The following is a 20,530-nucleotide window of genomic DNA, read 5'->3' on the forward strand; positions in this document are numbered from 1 at the left end:
CTTCTTGCATGACCACTGTCCTTTGAGCGGCATTTCCTCTTCTTTCTTTTTTTGGTTTCAGCGAAACTTTCACTCTCCTTATAAGTTCTTTCTTATAGCCTTACTCTATTTTTGTTTTAATTTCACATATTAGAGGAAAATTTGAATCTGTCCAGTACATAACAAGTGAGTTTGGCGTTTTAGTAGTGAATGATTGACGACGTAAACGAGTCAATTGTCAAGCAAATATTTGGGAAAAGGTTGAGTTTCGGCCCTTCATCATCGAAAGCTCAGTCCAACAATCAAATGCTTGGGAAGAGGTCCCTACTCCGCTAATTACAATCCTAATTGTGTTTTGCTTTCTTTCCTCGTCCTATCAACAACAACGACTAACACAAATATTATTATTTTATTCTCATATATCTACACATTATATTTTATTTCTCAGACTGGAAAATTTTGCAGGTTCATGGATCTTGATTCCATCTCATTATTAATAATACTATTTTGTTCGCATTTTCCATGCTGGTTATCCAATGCCTTCAATGATTATGATTTTTTGCAAGGACACGAATTTTTATAGTCTAGATGAACGGAAAGGGATCATTTTCGGATTCACTTTCTGGAGATCTTAGAGATTTTTACATTTTAACCGTTCATTGTATATCGTGCAATTAGTTTTCGTCAGATACTATTTGTGTTTAATTTTAAATATAAAAAAATCAAATGATTTCTGACCATACAATACACGATGAATGGTTAAGATGTGAGAATCCTAGAGATCCCCACAAGATGGATCCAAATGGGATCCGATTCTTAGATAACAATGTTCGTGTCATATATAGTAATATTTTAACTAATTGTGTTGTGTCAAACTCATTATATTAACAAGTTCTTAACACTTGATTTGATAATGGCCCGATTCGTCAATGGATTGTGTAGTTTCGTTATCGGGTTAACAAGTGTCGTGCATAATGTCGAGATCTGACAAAACGATATTTTAACAGTTTCTGTAACGGCACCAGTTAATGTGTTACACGATTACAATCTAACTTGTGATAAAAGAATTGATTCAAAATCTACTATTTTTCGTATTAAATTAACCGGTTGTGCAAAAACTGGTTAAGCTTACCGTCATGTGGCTTCCCGTAACAATGAACTTGCAGCATATATGTCGGTCTCCGGTTGACGCATGCAATGATGTCAATCGCAAAGCAAGTAGCCAACTGCGACTCAAAACATGATTAGCAATCGATGATATTAATTCACTTTTCATCTTAAATATTAATACTGCGAGTACAAAAACCAAAAGTTCTACATCTCCTCCTCCTCCTGCTCCTCAGTCAGCTTCTGACAGAATCAACACAGATTCAGAGAGCCATTTTAAGGGTTTAGGGTTTGAAGCGATTGATCGTTCGAACCATGGCTGAGGAGTGCAGAGAGACGCTGCTGAAGAAGGTTTACTATGACGAGTGTCCCGGTTGTGTAATGGAACAGCGTAAAGAGCTGCAGAGAGGTCTTCCTATTAAAATGCTTGTTTCTGTATGGCTTATTGTTCTTTCAGCTGGTAAGAAAAGCACTTCAGTTTTTTCTTTTTGATTTTCTTTATCGTTTTTCTTGAACCGAATTCGAAAAGGGATTTCAAGTTCATCCTCATTGTGCTGCACTACAGTCTACAGTTCAATTTTCCTGTGAATGATGTGACGTGTATGTATGAATATATAACTCTGCAATTGATGTTGAGACTAAAAACTTGGAACGGAAATTCAGAAATATGATGTTAGAGGTTTAAGCAGTTATAAGTGCTTTTAGAATAAGCTACTATACCAGGAGATTATGAAATTAAAGAAAGACTTGTTGCTGCGTGTAAATTGGGTTGCTGATCCTATAGTTTGATTGCTTTGTTACACTCCAAATGATTAAACGTTTTTGTTAAGTAATGTTTATATCCGCACCGTCTTCATACTTTTTTTTATAAATGTTTAAACCCTGATCTATTGTTTGGTGGTCGTTTTGCAGCGCTGCCAATATCATCTCTCTTTCCATTCCTTTATTTTATGGTGTGTGCATAATTATTAATTCTTTTGTTTCTTGTAATTTTAAAATTTTTGCAACCTTTAAAACCCGTTGAAGTCTACTTTTTTATCTAAAGATTCCAAATTATTGCTTGCAGATTAGGGATTTCCATATTGCTAAAAGAGAGGAAGACATTGGCTACTATGCTGGATATGTAGGTGAGTTGATGATTGTCACTACTAACCTTTCATTTCCTTCACCATTTCGTTCCTTAACAAGTGTCTTTACGAACTTTCTTACATTGTGAAGGGTCTTCATATATGCTTGGCAGAGTTCTGACGTCAATTCTTTGGGGAATGGTGGCTGATCGCTATGGTCGGAAGCCTGTCATAATTATAGGGACTGTTGCAGTGTTAGTAACTTCTGTTCTGCAATTGGGTTTCACTTTGATAATTTGGCAATAAGCACTGGCTCTTTTCTTCAACACTCTTCTCTGCGTATTTACAAATTATTTTTTACTTTTTACTGGCTCAGGGTTATTTTCAACACTCTATTTGGACTCAGTGTAAACTTTTGGATGGCTATTTCTACACGATTTCTTCTTGGAAGTTTGAATGGTTTACTTGGGCCGATTAAGGTACTATATTGTGTCATATATTAATAATGTCATTTCAAGTCTACAACCACGTATGTAATGTCCGGGTTATTTAGAATATATGATTTAACTGCATGACCAGGCATACGCAAGTGAAGCCTTCCGAGAAGAACACCAAGCTTTAGGCATGTCAACAGTAAGCCACATTGACCTCTCGATTCTGCAACTTCTTATAATAAATGTTCTACATCATCAACATTGAGAGTTATCATCTTTTTTCAGGTTAGTGTAGCCTGGGGTATTGGATTGATCATTGGCCCAGCCTTGGGAGGTTTCTTGGCCCAGGTAATTCTACTTATAGTACTTTCATGCTAGGAACCACACTTCAGAAAATCCCTCAGATGTGCGTGTATTTGTCGTGCTAATTGTTTAGTAAGACCATTCAATGGTACTTTTTGTGACTCTGTACATGTTAAATGATGGAAGAGATGTTTCGTTCATGTGTCTTTACCTAGACAATTTAATTTCTTTAAGCCTCTAAAAGGAACGATAACAGCAGATTGTGTTTTGGTAGATCCCATTCCAAATATGATACTTCGGACAAGTCAGAGAATGTTTCAACGTATGTTCTTTTGTGGGGTTTTCAAGCCTCACGAACTAGATATGTTTAAGACTAAATGATCAACCGTCATCATAGCACTAGAGCAACCTCACATGAATAGTTATACAACCATTTTTTCACATACATGAATAATCTACATGGTTACGAAAGCTGTGCAACTTGCTGCAGTGAAAATAGTGGGGATCAGATCATTTAAGCGCACATTTTATCACTAACACTTGGGAATTAATTTTAAGGCTTAAAGCAAGCCTGAGGTATCACAGTGGTTCTGAATTAGTACAGGGGTTAGAGTGCAAGAAGGTTGGTTTTCGAAGGAATAGGCTAAATAGAGCAAATAATGGCTCACTGTCGGGTACACTTAGTGAAAATCATGGGTTAGCAGATGATTTTAGTAATTTTTAAGGCTGTTTCCTGCGAGTTTCAGGTTTTGGGATACCGAAATGGTCTTATCCTGCGCCAGCATGTCTATAATATGATGACTGTTCCGAGCTATTGGACACTAAAGAAGAATTTATTCTGTTTCTTTGTTATGTTTTCCTGGTTGATCTCTCTCTCTCTCTCTCTCTCTCTCTCTCTCTCTCTCTCGTTCGCTTGGCGTTTTGTCTTTTAGATTATTAATTGGATGTTCCTAACAAATTTTATGCAGCCAGCAGACAAATATCCAAGTATATTTTCCCAAAGCTCTATATTTGGGAGGTAAGTTTGGCTACTTATTTAAGTACACTGCAGTGGGATTGTCAAGTTTCAGCAGTTTTCTTATTATTTATTTGTTCCACAATGATGTTCCAAAACGTGAAATTCTTCTGCAGGTTTCCGTACTTCTTGCCTTGCCTATGTATATCAGTTTTTGCATTTGGAGTAACCATTGCTTCTTTCTGGCTTCCGGTACATATCTTAGTATATATTCCTTTATGTTGATGAATCTCTTTTACTTTTTCTCACTGTTGTTTTTGGCCTCTTATATTTTTTAGCTTATCACAGACATAACTTGCTTTTTGGACCCAAAACAAAAAAAACGTAACTCGCTTATTTTCTCATTTTTGTTTTTGTACTTGTTAGCCTAAATTTCTCATCACGTAGCCTCCATGAAATCTTGAATGCAGGCCTCCCTTACTGTCCTGCATTACATATAGACGCAGGTCCTAAATGAAAAGTACCTGTTCATACCAAGTTCCGTTCTTATATTATCTAATCATATACTCCATGTGTTCGACACTCATTCATCCTAGCATGCCTCAACTTATTTTTACGTGAATGAGAAGATTTCAGACATCTTGTCCTTTATATTTCGTACTTGTTTTTCGTACCCTTTCACTCTTTATTTGAATTTAACTTGAGGATCGCCCCAAGAAAAGAGAAGCTAGTAATGCTTGGTTCATTTTTAGCACACGTTTACATTAAGTACTCTTTGAAACTATACGTATTAACAGAAAACTTCCGTATCTTGATGGTTGCAGGAAACTTTACACAAGCACAATGGAAAAGCTAGATTAGACGATGATTCTTATGAAGCTTTGGAAGCTGCCAATGGTGGGTCTGATGCAAATGAAAAGCAAAAAACTGAAGAACAAACACCTAAAGAAAACCTCTTCAAGAATTGGCCCTTAATGTCTTCAATCATTGTTTACTGTGTTTTCTCACTTCATGACATGGCTTATACAGAGGTAACTTCTCTTAACACAGTGTGGTATAATTTGCAAAATCTTCCCTTTTCCTTTTGCTCTCTTTTACTCGAAGTTATGTACTGTGTGTTTCTTATGATTCGTTCAAAACAGATATTCTCATTATGGGCTGTGAGTCCTCGAAAGTTAGGGGGTTTGAGCTTTACAACCGAGGACGTTGGTGAAGTTCTTGCAATTTCTGGTAAACACATTATGATCTGCATAACATACCTGAGATATTTTCTTTAGGGTGGTGCTATCCATGCACCCATTTTTACCTCGCACACACCTCTCTTAATTTCTGGCTATTGGATCGTGTGAATGGAAGGAAATCAATGGACAAAAATTAACAAGTGTGTGTGAAGCAAAATGGGGTGTGTGAATAGCACTACCCTTGCTTTATATGCAGTCTCTGTCTGTTTCGATTTATACTACATATGCAGAATAATGGATGACAACTTAATCAACTTGTAGGTTTTGGTCTTTTTGTCTTCCAAATTACTCTATATCCATATTTTGAATGGCTGCTTGGTCCTGTTATGATTGCTCGCGTTGGAGGGGTAAGTTTTCCACTCCTTCTCCCTGTACATTTTAGTTCTTTTTGCAAATAATTGTCCGTTGACCTAATTCCTGGTGAACGATATTAATTTTAATCTTCTTTTTTTTTTCACTCATTGATTCGCGTGCAGATTATATCCATACCTCTGTTGTCAAGTTACCCGTTTATAGCAATGTTGTCCGGGCTCTCCCTTTCCGTGCTGTTAAACTGTGCATCTGTGGTGAAGAATGTCTTATCCGTATGTGCATCCATGACTCTAAAGCTCAATTTAACTAACACACTGTATGCACCATTGCATTACTGACGTATCATTAATTATGAGAAGCTGATATGAAATGTTTTACAAGAAACATAATCATAATACAAGCTACGAAAGCAGAACTCTACTTTTATCTACTCCATCGAAATTGATAGTTTGTCAATTTTTATTTCCTTTTCTTTTGAGTGAACACTCTCTGGTACCGACAAAAGATATCGAGAGGCTTCTCAATTGCTTACCATGCATTATCTTCTGTTACACGTTTTGTGCTCTAACTTCTAAATTTTTTGTGTACAATTAGATCGCGATTGTAACTGGCCTGTTCATCCTTCAAAACAGAGCTGTGGTAATTTTGTTCTCGAATTAACTGGTTTAAAATTTTCCTCTTCTCTGAGTCATGAGATTATTGATCTTCAAAAAAGAATGTGTCATAACTTAACTGTGATTGAACAACAGGACCAAAAACAAAGAGGCGCAGCGAATGGAATTGCGATGACGGCAATGTCTCTGTTCAAGGCAATTGGTCCAGCAGCTGGTGGTGCATTGTAAGTTTAGCTTTCCTTTACTTATAGGTGATGCTTGAATCCATATATTTGTTCCAGTAAGTACGCCAACTGGGAGCTGAAGTGATTTTTGTTATACGATGTTTCTTGTTGATACTGTTCAATTGCATAAGTTTGTGTATATCTTTTACGTACGGTTTTTTCTGCATAAGGTCTGTAGATTGCTAGTAGTATTGCACATTGTAAATCGGAGAAGGCGAGTTTACAAGCCTTACAATTAGTGTACTTTTTTCGGTGCACTTGTGTTGCATGATCTCATAGTAAAGAATTCCAAATTCTTCCTTTCGTATATTAATCATGGTTTCGTCTCAACAGGTTTTCTTGGGCACAAAAACGCCGGGATGCTGCTATCCTACCTGGTATCATACTTAACCAACTTTTCATCCTGGATTTACTGACAGCTCGCACGGTTTAGGAACATAACCGTTTCAATTTTCGATTGCAGGAAGCCAGATGATCTTCTTCATCTTGAATGTGGTTGAGGCAATCGCCGTTCTGATGACATTTAAGCCATTTCTTACTCTACATGAATAGATCGAGATCAATGTAAACGGAAATGGAATTTCATGCCAAACCTAAGGAAATAAGACTCCCTCAACATAATTACGGGCAGATCACTGCAGTGGCGAAGCTAGGAATTGTTGGGTGGAGGGGCGAAATTTTTCGAATCCTTACGTCCAATTAGTAAACCATTTCTCAATTAAGACATTACTTCCATCATTTCTCGCTTTATCAAAATCACATTTGAAAAGTAGCAATAACGGCAAAATGCTACATCTTTTGCTATACTATACTTCAATCACTCAAAATTATCAAACTAACGGGTGATCAAACATCGATTGTCCTTCCCCCATAACTTATAGTATTATTCCATTAACTAAATGTATAATGGAAAGAAAAAAAGTCACTTAATCCTATAGTAGAGTCTACTACAAGTAATAACTAATTAGACCAACAATTCAGTTAATTAATATTAATAATTATATAAATTTATTAATAATCAACAATTAATTTAATCAAGAATCAACAATTCAATTAATTAATAATCAACAGTTAAATTCATCAATAATCAACAATTCATTTATCAATAACCATACAATTCATATCAATTATTCTATATCAATTAAACAAAAATTTATATTAAACTATCAATTAGGGATAATTAAATTTTAAAAAAAAAACATTAGACATTAACATTAAAAGTGGCTATGGAAGTTGGCTTGGAAGATGTTGGCTTCGAGGCTCCTTGGAATGGAAAGTGGAAGCCGCTGGCTAAGGCTTGAAGGCTTGAAGCTGGAATGGATGGGGACACAGACAAATGGAAGGTGGTCCCCTTATCTTTTTAACTTTCAATGATCACACGACGCCATTTTTAGCTTCTTACTATTTTTTTAGTACGCCGAAACGATGCCGTTTTGCTTTAGGTTTCTTTTTCATAAACCCAGGTCCAAAAGAACAGACACCCGCATCGCAGAAGCATGAAGGAAAATGGATGGTTTGTAGGTTTTCCGACGATCTAAAGGGGGCAGCAAGTTGCTGCTGATCATCATTTCCTGAGAGAGGAGGGGCGACCGCCCCTCCTTGCGCCTACGTAGCTTCGCCCTTGGATCACTGTATGCATTATGGTTGTTCACACTCTGTTACAAGGATATAGCTTATTAGGAACATTAGATATGATCTTCATTATTGTACGGGTAAAGATTCTTGGCATTGGTGTTATATGTGATCGAATAATCCTTTTCGGAAAAAATATGTATAGCGATTTTGCAATTCAGTGAGATATTATGGTTGCAATCGAGCGATTTTGAGTGTATTCGGCTTGCTCAAAGTCTTATCAATTTCGAGAGTGTACTTACATATTTTGGCCTTCTGTTGAGATTGAAGATTAAAACGATCAACATTCTTATGGTATGCAAAAAAAGACTTGAATTGCCACACAAGGAACCATTCCTGCACATGTAAACAGAAAGCAATCAAGAAGACCCGAATCGGCGTGGCACTTTATATGACTAAATTCCCCAACATTGTATTTGGTTCTTGTTTTGAACAGAAACCGAAAACAGCTCGTCGTTTCGGTTTCGGGGTCTGAAATGTCCTGGCAATTGTGTATGATGTATCCGGCACCAAACCTGGAGAATAAAATGAAAGAGTGGATGCGTGAGTGTATGAATCAGAAGAGCGAGGTTTGAGGGAAGAGAGAAGTAGAGGGAAAGTTGGAAAACATGGAAATAGGATAAAATTGTGAAAGCTAGAAAGGAATTGTTTTTAAAATGACTGAAAACGTCTTTAGAGAAAAAAAATTTGGATTCGAAAAGCCTTTGAAGTGCTTCTTACCAGAAGTACCAATCGTATGCTTCTTGCAGGAAGCATTTCAAATACTTTTTCAGGATTTAGTTGCATTTTAACTGGTTTCAAAAACATTTTCACAAAAAACGTGTTCATCCATTTTAAAATGCACTTCCAAACGAGTTCATGGACTCTTGGCGATAAAAAATGTGTAATCTTCTAATCCCTTTTGAGTGTTGGACTGAAACTACAACGATTATATAAACAAGTCTTGTCCAGAACCAGTTTCAAAGTAATGTACTAAATACTAAGAAATGAATGGAATGTTTAATTAATTAACAACTTAATATAGGGAGGGACACAGAGCTACCAACAAAAACTACTGAGATTGTCATCGTCCATGAATTTCTTATCGAACATTCACGATGGTATGAACAACTTTATACGCAAACTTTACGATAACTGTTCGAAGATGCAAAATGGTTGTTGCCACCAACATCGGTTAGTTCCACATTGCTCTGGAAAGTTCAAGAGTTCTACTTGCAACCTGAGAATCCAATCTAGGTTGATTTGAGATGATTTCCTCTTAATATGAGCAATAAGGTTGAAAAATGTTTGGACTTGCCAATCTTGGCAACAAGTCGAGTATGAATTTTAAACATGTTAAATTCGTTCCCATGCATCTGTAAACGGACAAAAATATTTAACAAGAATTTGACAACTTTAACGAAAAGCTCCCGTGACTGTTCACTTTAATGAAAAACCACATTTTTACACTAAAAAGTCAATCCTGGTACTATTCACTTTACCATTTATTTTGTCCTCATCGTTAAAACTCAAAATTTTCAAATCATTTTCATTAGTTTTCCTTATATAATAAGATTACAGTTCCGTTATCGCCCCTGTTTTCATTCTATGATATAGATTTTATATTTTACTTTCATTCTTAAGATGTCATTAGATAATAATATATTATAGTGAATTATTTAAGGCGTTCAAGTGCCGACTCACTTGGTAGAATAAAGTTTTATTGTTGTTGTATAAAAGGCTATCAAGTTTTTGATGATATAAATTTTTTAAATATTGTTTACTACTTACAGTCATAACTCTTTTTTGCTCATCTTTGTGTTGTCTCTCTTAGTAAGAAAGTTTATAACATCCGTCTTTGATTTGCTCCTTATCATTCATAAATTTAATGTCAGCTTGTTTAAAAAAAAAATGTAGATGAGGTGATCAAGTTTTTTTACAATATGAAATTTCTTTTTGTTTACTGCATATCATTGCTCTTTTTTTATTTTTTTTATTCCAAATTTGTGATGTCATTTATTTAATACCAAGTTTTTCAATTCTTATTGAGTAAATTACATAGTAGCCCCTCAAGTTTGAACTCTATTGCAATCTCATACAACATCTTTAAAACATTTCACTTTCATACCTCAAGTACTATTTTATTTCAATTTCATACAACCGTTAGATTTTCCATCCATGGATTTGTTAAATGCTGACGTGGCTGCCACATATATGACACGTGGCTGCCAAATGTCTGCCACGTGGCAAATAAAATAATTTTTTAATTTAAAAAAAAAAAAACATATCTGCCACTTTTTTTTTTTCTCTTTCTTCTTCTTCTTCTTCTCTTTCTCTTTCTTCTTCTTCTTCTTCTTCTTCTTCTTCTCTTTCTCTTTCTTCTTCTTCTGGGTTCGGACCTTTTTTTTTTTTTTTTCTTCCAATTTCAGGTTTTTTTTAAAAAAAAAAAAATTATTTTTATTTGCCACGTGGCAGACATTTGGCAGCCACGTGTCATATATGTGGCAGCCACGTCAGCATTTAACAGATCCATGGATGGAAAATCTAACGGTTGTATGAAATTGAAATAAAATAGTACTTGAGGTATGAAAGTGAAATGTTTTAAAGATGTTGTATGAGATTGCAATAAAGCTCAAACCTGAGGGGCTACTATGTAATTTACCCATTCTTATTTGTTCGCTACACCCTAAGAAGACATGATTCCAAGCGGATACTTGGATGTCCCCACCCTTCGAGGCCTGTCACAAAATTGTTTCAAGCACCTACAAAATCAAAAGCGCCCATTGTTTCAAAGAAAGGTGGAAGTATATTTCATTTGATGGACAAAGACAATTTGAAAGCTAAGCAGTGGTAATTCTAAGGATTCCCCCTTCTTCGGAACCCATAATATGTGAAAGCATTGACGTAATTTTAGGGTGCGGCTAAAGGGGACGGCAAGGAGTATATATACTACTTAGGTTTTCTCTCTTATATGCAATGCAAAAGTTGTTAAGTTTTATCCCCTCAGAGAAAAGAGAGAAAAGCCCTAAAATAAAAACACCTTGTGTGTCATCCATCCTACATTGATCTACTTGAGAGATATTGCTAACGCCTCAAATCAATCATTCCATTATCCATCGCTAGTTCTATCAGTGTGGATACGCCTAGATGCTCAACACTTGGGGAACATTGCGTGATCAATCATGAAGACGAAAATTGCAAGCATGGGGATGATCCAATCAAGCAGCATGCAAGTGGCCCTTCTTTATTTGTTGTTTTATCAAATACAACTAATCAAATATATAATTGGGATAACAAATTGTATGTTATTTATTTTTTTGCAATGTATTTAATTATTCAAATTAAATTAATCTCAATAATATGTTTGGAAACCTAACACTACCTCTATTAGAGAATATGATACGCATATCAAAATATAGTGTACTTAGCGTTTTTTGTCACATTAGTAGAGCCTAGTGCCCACCTTTTTTGTTATAAAGTACAGCCTACCAATACAAGTAGTACCCACCTTTTTTATAATAACTTACATGACACGAGTACAGCTTCACGAGAAGTCTCATGCCAATAAAATAAGAACGCGTTTTTGTTTCGTTCGTGGGCCACTCGTGCTAGTAAATCATTTTCTTATTAGATATACCACGTTTCCTAAAATATGGTATATCTAGGACTTTTCATGTCACTTTAGGGGTTTTTTTTTTCTTCTCAATCACATATTAGAGAGAAATTTGAATTTGTCCATTACATAGTGAGTGAGTTTGGCGTTTAGTAGTAAATGATTGACCTAATTGTCAAGCAAATATATGAGAATTGCTATTGAAACTCCAAAAATCTCATTTTACACTCAAAACTTTTTACAATTAGAAAGAAAAATATACTTATAAGGAGTATAAAATGAGATTTTTGAATTGTTGGGACTCTTCACATTTGGAGCCCGGTGTAATTCACTTTTCGGTCCCCCTCCCCCAAAGCTGCCCATGTTTTTTTTGTAAATGTACTACAAAAGTTGTTTTCATGTAGAAAAGAAAAATACTTAGGTACTCACTTTTTTGATGTGGCTCAATCAAAAGATACCACTCTTTATTTTCTAAAGTCAGAAGAAAAAATCAATTAAAGTAACGCTAAGGAGATTAAATTTTAAAACAAAATTTTGTAATTCAAATGATGTGGTTGTTGATGATTAGATTACTACTTAAGTGTTGATTAATGTGTTTATTTCCTATTGGTGACACATCCATTAGTATACAAATTTGGTTTAAAAGTTTGATTTACTTAGTATACTCAATTAATTAACATGTCTATTATTTTTCCCAATAAAATATATATTAAAATATCATTGGAACAAAATTAAAAAGTCAGCATATAAGATCCAATGAACCTGCAAAATTTACCAGTCTGAGAAATAAAATATAATGTGTAGATATATGAGAATAAAATAATAATATTTGTGTTAGTCGTTGTTGTTGATACGACAAGGAAAGAAAGCAAAACACAATTAGGATTGTAATTAGCGGAGTAGGAACTGTTGTTGGACTGAGCTTTGTTGATGACGTGGCGAAATTCAACCCTCTTCCCAAATATAGAACTGTTACTAGAACTTCAAAAATCTCATTTGACACTCCTTACAAGTGTATTTTTCTTTCTAATTATAAAAAGTTTGGAGTGCAAAATGAAATTTTTGAAGTTTCAATAGCAATTCCCTAAATATATATGGCAAAATTGTTGGGACTCTTCACATTTGGAAGCCGGTGTAATTCACTTGGGTACTCACTTTTTTGATTTGGCTCAATCAAAAGATACCACGTGCTTTTTATTTTCTAAAGCCGAAGAAAAAATTAATTACGGTAACGCCAAGAATACTGAATGTATTGTATTGTAACTTTAAATGTTACACTTTAAAAAAGTTTTTTTTATTAACACTTTAAAATCTCATTGTATTGTAACTTTTTTCTTTCCAAATATAAACATTTGAAGTGCACAATGAGCTATTTAGAATATCAATAACAACACCCTAAAAATGATTTTTCTTTTCAATTTTATTATATAATAATGCTAGATATTCAAGTGAAACTTTAAATTTATAGTTTTTGAAGCTTTTTTTCTTATATTTGGTTGTTTAAGATTGAAATGTTTTTTTTTATTTAGGGGAGGTTATGTTGTAGCTCTTTTTACTTATTATTTAATGAAATTTGTAAACTTACAATTATTGAGTTCTAAAGTTTGTTTTGATTAAACTATTACTTTCAAGCATTAATACCCTGTCTTACTCTTTTTTGGAAAACTATTTTAAGGAGTGACCTTTTACAAATTTCACATAGGCTTCCAAAATTTCTAAGACACTTTGACTATAAGGAAACAACTTTTACAGTACATTGACAAAAAAATAACAACTTTTGTAGTACAGGTACACTTTCATGTGGCTTCTCATGACAATAAAATAAGAATACAAGAAGAAAAAAACTTATGCATCTCTTTATTAAGAGAGCTTTAATGAAAAGAGTTTGGACCAATAAATATTTAATCAAAAATCATCTCAAAATGTAATTTAATCAAAATGGCTCAAAGTTTAATAAAAAATCATCCAAACCTATTGTCCAATAGTCAAACTTACAAGCTCAACCCACTACAAATCTACACTTTCATAAATACCCCTGAATGATTCGATATCGTTCTGACTCTTCACCAACCTCAACCTAGCACGAAACCGCCATAATAACTCCTTGTCTTCTTATCAAATTGAATTCCCCCATTTCAAAAACATGGTGCTTATATTTAAGAAACATTCTATGTTTTAACCTTTGACTGTTTCTTTTCTTTATGCATCAATTGATTATATTTAAGAAACATGGTGCTTATTTTGCTTTGAATTCAAATACAGAGAATTTCACTATTTCTTTTTTAGCTTACATTTAAGAAACCGTGTGTCTATTTCATTTGGATCCATAAACAGTGACTTAGATTCCAGAAACAGTAACTTAGATTCCATAAATAATGTTACTTAAAATCCAGAAACAATTTATTTTTTACAGTCCAGAAACAGCAACCCGTTGTTATTATTGAATAGCATGCAGATCTCAAATTTATATTATGGAGAAACAAACAATGAACTCCATTGACGAAGAAAAAATGAAAAACAGTACATCGAATACACTATGAATAATAACGACAATCACATTTCGACGAAATAATACAAAATATAAATTAAATAGTATGAGGATCTATATTTTTGTTTCAAAGAAAAAGAAGAAGGTCTGCAAAATAATAATGAACTTCATTGACGACGAAAATCTGTAACTCAACCTAAAAAAGTTAAGGATAAAATCGATAAATCATAATTTATTATAGTTGGACTACTTTAATAGAAGTCTTGCGTTAATCATTAAACAAACTTATAACGTGATTTTTTATTAAAACTAAAATTTTTCTAACCCTTTTTATTAGTTTCCTCTTTATTAATTCATTGGCATGACAGCCAATAATTGCGGGTATACATGTGTTCTCCTGTTGACGCTTGCAATGATGTCAATTGCAAACCAAGCAGCCAACCCCGACTCAAAACATGATTAGCAATCCATGATATTTTTTTCACTTTTCATCTTAATATTAATTCTGACGTATACGAAGACAAAAAGTTTTACGTCTCCTCCTACTCCTAATCAGTCAGCTTCTAACAGAAACAAACAGATTCAGAGAGCCAATTTTCTGGGCTTCGGGTTCGAAGCGATTGATCGTTCGAACCATGGCTGAGGAGTGCAGAGAGACGCTGCTGAAGAAGGTTTACTATGACGAGTGTCCCGGCTGTGTAGTGGAACAGCGTAAAGAGCTGCAGAGAGGCCTTCCTATTAAAATGCTTGTTTCTATATGGCTTATTGCTCTTTCATCTGGTAAGAAAAAAAATTTTCCTTTCTGATTTTATTTATCTGTTGGAGCGGAAAATTTTGGATACTAATTCTCCATCAACAAGTAATCTTAAACTTATTGAGAAGGTTTAGACACCATCTTCGCTTGCCATCAATGAGGGAGGAAGGGGAACCTGCAAAAAATAACTCTAAAGCTCAACTTAGTATTTGTTTAGAATGCCTCTAAAATATAGAACGATCTCAAACCTCTATCTTCAACCCATGCTGGTGTGATTATTGGCCTTTTGTAGGCATAAAATGTTTGGCCTCCAAGTCCTACTCTCCTTCTATTTTTCCATGTTCTATGGGTATTAGGTTGCTTCATTGTAGCTACACTCCCCATTTTTGGCGTGCTAGTGACTTGTTTAGTAGAGGAGTAATTTTTTAAAATGGTTTAACCCTGATCTAATCGTTTTGCAGCGCTGCCAGTATCATCTCTCTTTCCATTCCTTTATTTTATGGTGGGTGCATACTTATTAATACTGTTGTTACTTGTATTTCTAAACTTTTATAAAAAAATGCAACCTTCAAAACCTGTTGAAGTCGATTTGGTATCTCAGGATTCCAAATTATTGTTTTGCAGATCAGGGATTTGCATATTGCTAAAAGAGAGGAAGACATTGGCTACTATGCTGGATATGTAGGTGAGTTGATGATCGTCACTACTTAACTTTCATATTCTTCACCATTTCGTTCCTCCTTTAAGAACTTCCGTACATTGTGAAGGGGCTTCATTTATGCTTGGCAGAGTTCTGACATCAATTTTGTGGGGAATGGTGGCGGATCGCTATGGTCGGAAGCCTGTCATAATTATAGGGACTGTTGCAGTGTTAGTAACTTCTATTCTGCAATTGAGTTTCATTTTGATTATTTGGCAATTAACACTGGCTGTTTTCTTCAACACTTTTCTCTGCGTATTTACAAATTATTTTTACCATTTACTGGCTCAGGGTTATTTTCAACACTTTATTTGGACTCAGTGTAAACTATTGGATGGCTATTTGTACACGGTTTCTTCTTGGAAGTTTGAATGGTTCGCTTGGGCCGATTAAGGTACTACATCGTGTCATGTACGATTATTAATGATGTCATTGCACCTGTACAACCACGTATGTAATGTCCCCGTTACTTAGAATATATGATTTAACTGCATGACCAGGCATACGCATGTGAAGCCTTCCGAGAAGAACACCAAGCTTTAAGCATGTCAACAGTAAGCCACATTGGCCTCTGGGTTCTGCAGCTTCTTTTAATAAATGTTCTACATCATCAACATTGAGAGTTATCATCTTTTTTATCAGGTTAGTGTAGCCCGGGGTATCGGATTGATCATTGGCCCAGCTTTGGGAGGTTTCTTGGCCCAGGTAATTCTACCTCGTGTACTTTCACGCTAGGAACCACACTTCAGAAAATCCCTTAGTGTGCGTGTATTTTGTCGTGCTAATTGTTTAGCAAGACCATTCAATGAAACTTTTTGTGACTCCATATGTGTCAAATGATGGAAGAGGTGTATCGTTGATGTGCCTTTACCTAGACAACTTAATTTCTTTAATCCTCTAAAAAGAACAACAATAACTAGCTCCATTCCAAATATGATACTTCGGAAAAGTCAGAGAATGTTTCAATGCATGTTCTTTTGTAGAACTAGATATGTTTAACACTACATGTTCGACAGTCATTATACAACCACATACATGAATAATTCACGAAAGCTGCAACTTGCTGCAGCAAAAATCATGGGAAGCGCATGTGGTATCACTAACACATGGGAATTAATTTTAAGGCTGAAAGCAAGCATGAGGTGTCCCAGTCGGTTCTGAATTAGTACAGGGGTTAGAGTGTGAGAACGTTGGTTTTAGAAGGAATAGGCTAAATAGAGCAAATAGTGGCTCACTGTCGAGTACGCTTAGTGAAAATTATGGGGTAGCAGATGATTTTAGTATTTCAAGGCTGTTTCCTGCGAGTTTAAGGTTGTGGGATACGAAAACGATCTTATTGCTGCGCCAGCATGTCTGTATAAGATGATGACTATTCAGAGCTATTGGACACTAAAGAAGAAACTATTCTATTTCTTTGTTATTTTTTCCTGGTTGATCTCTCTCTCTCTCTTGCTTAGCGTCTTGTCTTCTAGATTATTAATGTGATGTACCTAACAATATGCAGCCAGCAGACAAATATCCAAGTATATTTTCCCAAAACTCTATATTTGGTAGGTAAGTTTGGCTACTTATTAAGTATACTGCAATGGATTGTCAAATTTCTGAAGTTTTTGTGTTATTTATTTGTTGCAGTATGATGTTCCATATATAATGTGAAATATTTGTGCAGGTTTCCGTATTTCTTGCCTTGCCTATGTATATCGGCTTTAGCGTTTGGAGTAACCATTATTTCTTTCTGGCTTCCGGTACATATCTTAGTATATATTCCTTTATGCTGATAAATCTCTTTTATTTTTTCCTCATTGCTGTTTTTGGCCTCTTATAATTTTTTCTCAATAGATGCCTCCATGAAATCTTGAATGCAGGCCTCCCTTACTGTCCTGCATTACATATAGACGCAGTTCCTAAATGAAAAGTACCTGTTAATACCAAGTTCCATTCTTATATTATATTTTCTAATCATATACTCCGTGCGTTCTATACTCATTCATCCTAGCACGCCTCTTATTTATACGTGAATGAGAAGATTTCAGACATCTTGTCTTTCACTCTTTATTTGAATTTAACTTCTTGACAATCTCCCAAGAAGAGAGAAACTAGTAATGCTTGGTTCATCTTTAGCACATGTTTACATTAAGTACTCTTTGAAACTATACGTATTAACAGAAGATTTCCGTATTTTGGTGGTTGCAGGAAACTTTACACAAGCACAACGGAAAAGCTAGATTACACGATGATTCTTATGAAGCTTTGGAAACTGCATCTGGTGGGTCTGATGCAAATGAAAAGCAAAAAACTGAAGAACAAACACCTAAAGAAAACCTTTTCAAGAATTGGCCCTTAATGTCTTCAATCATTGTTTATTGTGTTTTCTCACTTCATGACATGGCTTATGCAGAGGTAACTTCCGTGCGTTTTTTCATTTTAACACAGTATAGTACAATTTTCAGCATCTTCCCTTTTCCTTTTCCTCTCTTTTACTTGAAGTGATACTATGTGTTTCTTATGATTCATTTAAAACAGATATTCTCATTATGGGCCGTGAGTCCTCGGAAGTTTGGTGGTTTGAGCTTTACAACTGAGGACGTTGGTGAAGTTCTTGCAATTTCTGGTAACACTTGATATTTCCACATGTTCCTAAAGCACATTATGATATGCATAACATATCTGGGATATTTGCTTTATATGCGGTCTCTGCTTGTTTCGATATGTGACTAACTACATATACAGAACAATGGCTGACAACTTAATCAACTTGTAGGTTTTAGTCTTTTTGTCTTCCAAATTACTCTATATCCATATTTTGAAAGGCTTCTTGGTCCTGTTATGATTGCTCGCGTTGGAGGGGTAAGTTTTCCGCTCCTGTTCCCTGTGCAGTATACTACCTTCTGCACTCTAGTTCTTTTTGCAAATAATTGTCCTTTGACCTAATTCCTGGTGACTGATATTAATTTTTAGGGGTGTGATATCCACACACCCCTTTTTACTTCTCCCACACCTTTTTAGTTTTCGGCCGTCGATCAGATGAATTGAAGAAGATCAACGGACATAAATTAACAAGGGGTGTGTGGACAGCACACCCCTAATTTTTATCTTCATGGTTTTTTCATTCGCGTGCAGATTATATCCATACCCCTGTTGTCAAGTTACCCGTTTATAGCAATGTTGTCCGGGCTCTCCCTTTTTGTGCTGTTAAACTGTGCATCTGTGCTGAAGAATGTCATATCTGTATGTGCATCCATCCATAACTTTAGAGTTCATTTTAATTAATACACTGTATGCATCATTGCATGAATGCCCCTCATTCAGTGTATTAATCATAATACGAGCTACGAAAGCAAAACTCTACTTTTATCTACTCCATAGAAATTGATATATAGTTTGTCAATTTTTATTTACTTTTCTTTCGGGGGAATACTCGCTGGTACCGACAAAAGATATCAAAAGGCTTCCAATTGCTTACAATTATCTTCTCTTGTACGTGTTGTGCTCTAACTTTTAAATTTTTTGTGTACAATTAGATCACGATTATAACCGGCATGTTCATCCTTCAAAACAGAGCGGTGGTAATTTTCTTCTCGAATTAACTGGTTTAAAATTCTCCCCTCGTCTCAAGTCATGAGATTATTGATCTTCAATAGAAAATGTGTCGTAACTTGGCCATGATTAAACAACAGGACCAAAAACAAAGAGGCGCAGCTAATGGACTTTCTATGACAGCAATGTCACTGTTCAAGGCGATTGCTCCAGCTGCTGGTGGTGCATTGTAAGTTTAGCTTTCTTTTACTTATGGGCGATGCTTAAATCCATATATTCGTTCTAGTAAGTACGCCAACTGGGAGTTGACGTGATGTTGTTATACGATGTTTCTTGTTGATACTGTTCAATAGTATACTTTTTTTCGGTGAAGGCGAGTTTACAAGCCTTACACTTTACCAATGATATGAAATTTGTATTGCATGATCTCATCGTAAAGAATTCAAAAATCGTCCTTTCTTATGTTAATCATGATTTCGTCTCAACAGGTTTTCTTGGGCACAAAAACGTCGGGATGCTGCCCTCCTACCTGGTATCGTACTTGACCAACTTTTCATCGTGGATTTACTGACAGCTCGCATGGTTTAGAAACATAACCGCTTCAATTTTCAATTGCAGGAAGCCAGATGATATTCTTCATCTTGAATGTGGTCGAGGCAATTGCAGTTCTGATGACATTTAAGCCGTTTCTCACTCTACGTGAATAGATCGAGATCCATGTATACGGAAGTTCATGTCGAAGTCTAAGGAAACTCCCTCAACATAATTATGGGCATATCATTGTATGCATTATAGTTGGCCACACTAGCAAGGATATAGCTTAGTAGGAATATTAGATATGATCCTCATTATTAAACATAAGAAAGGACTTAGATAAAAGGGGTGCGATCGAGCGATTTTGAGTGCAAAAGGGACTTGGATTAAAATGGTATGCAAACGGGACTTAGATTGCCACGCAAGAAACAGTTCCTGCATATGTAACTTCACTGTCAAGCAACAAAAACGCCGTGTTTATAATAGGAAGCATAAAGCAATAACGAAGAAATAACGAAGACCCGAATCAACATGGGACTTCATGAAAAAACTCCCCAACATTGTCACGATGGAGCTCTAAATACCATTATCGTAAACAGCTAGGCTAAGTTGTTCCTAATATCTGTTTTCAAATGCTACTTCCAAAGTTTCTTTTCATTTCATTTTGTCACTGCACGACGACTAGGTTTAAGCTTGATAAAGCTCGGAGACTCGGAGCATCGGAGTAAGGTTCTTACTGTAATGGCCATAACCTGGCTGATGAACCTGCATTTACGCTTTCAGTAAATCGTGCAGGAGTCGTATCACGTCGAGAGTAATTTGAAGTGGCTTTACCGCCACTCTACATGCTTCCGCTTTCGAAGATTCATTGGTTGCGGAGACGAAAAAAGCATTTGGTTTCCAAGTGGAGACACTTTTATACTTTGCTTTAAGGTTAGCACTGTCGTCTGGTATCATACAGTAGGGGTCGATGCTGCAATTAGGTCTCACCTCTATATTAGAAATTTAGAAAGGCGGTACAAACTGGTCAGTCAACTAAGATCATCTTTACGAGAGA

At 35.4% G+C, this 20,530-nt stretch overlaps 2 protein-coding genes across 7 annotated transcripts; both read left to right on the top strand.

The window, feature by feature from the left end:
* The first annotated feature begins 1,129 nt into the window (after nucleotides 1-1,129).
* On the top strand, nucleotides 1,130-19,849 carry LOC126600503 (protein ZINC INDUCED FACILITATOR-LIKE 1-like). Of its 2 annotated transcripts, XM_050267078.1 has the most exons (18): nucleotides 1,130-1,546; nucleotides 1,999-2,039; nucleotides 2,153-2,213; nucleotides 2,305-2,407; nucleotides 2,530-2,632; nucleotides 2,733-2,786; nucleotides 2,873-2,935; nucleotides 3,859-3,908; nucleotides 4,022-4,097; nucleotides 4,670-4,876; nucleotides 4,988-5,075; nucleotides 5,348-5,433; nucleotides 5,563-5,670; nucleotides 5,993-6,037; nucleotides 6,148-6,236; nucleotides 6,570-6,613; nucleotides 6,700-6,847; nucleotides 19,693-19,849. In XM_050267078.1, exons 1-17 carry the CDS (start codon nucleotides 1,402-1,404, stop codon nucleotides 6,786-6,788), a joined length of 1,452 nt encoding a protein of 483 aa, XP_050123035.1. In that variant the 5' UTR covers nucleotides 1,130-1,401; the 3' UTR covers nucleotides 6,789-6,847; nucleotides 19,693-19,849. The 2 variants fall into 2 exon arrangements, with proteins under 2 accessions (XP_050123035.1, XP_050123043.1); XM_050267086.1 differs by lacking the exons at nucleotides 1,130-1,546; nucleotides 19,693-19,849 and having other exon boundaries at nucleotides 2,327-2,407; nucleotides 6,700-6,811.
* Nucleotides 14,402-20,469, top strand: LOC126600473 (protein ZINC INDUCED FACILITATOR-LIKE 1-like). 5 transcript variants are annotated; one of them, XM_050267036.1, is made up of 18 exons: nucleotides 14,402-14,728; nucleotides 15,164-15,204; nucleotides 15,327-15,387; nucleotides 15,470-15,572; nucleotides 15,694-15,796; nucleotides 15,903-15,956; nucleotides 16,045-16,107; nucleotides 16,907-16,956; nucleotides 17,072-17,147; nucleotides 17,596-17,802; nucleotides 17,926-18,013; nucleotides 18,164-18,249; nucleotides 18,478-18,630; nucleotides 18,924-18,968; nucleotides 19,080-19,168; nucleotides 19,428-19,471; nucleotides 19,558-19,632; nucleotides 20,239-20,469. In XM_050267036.1, the coding sequence occupies exons 1-18, from the start codon at nucleotides 14,584-14,586 to the stop codon at nucleotides 20,289-20,291; spliced, it is 1,536 nt and encodes a 511-aa protein (XP_050122993.1). In that variant the 5' UTR covers nucleotides 14,402-14,583; the 3' UTR covers nucleotides 20,292-20,469. The 5 variants fall into 5 exon arrangements, with proteins under 5 accessions (XP_050122993.1, XP_050123024.1, XP_050123001.1 ...); XM_050267052.1 differs by having other exon boundaries at nucleotides 14,404-14,728; nucleotides 18,523-18,630; nucleotides 20,239-20,467; XM_050267067.1 differs by lacking the exon at nucleotides 18,478-18,630.
* Nucleotides 20,470-20,530: the final 61 nt, after the last annotated feature.

This window comes from Malus sylvestris, chromosome 2 (assembly GCF_916048215.2).
Source record: "Malus sylvestris chromosome 2, drMalSylv7.2, whole genome shotgun sequence".
NCBI lineage: Eukaryota > Viridiplantae > Streptophyta > Magnoliopsida > Rosales > Rosaceae > Malus > Malus sylvestris.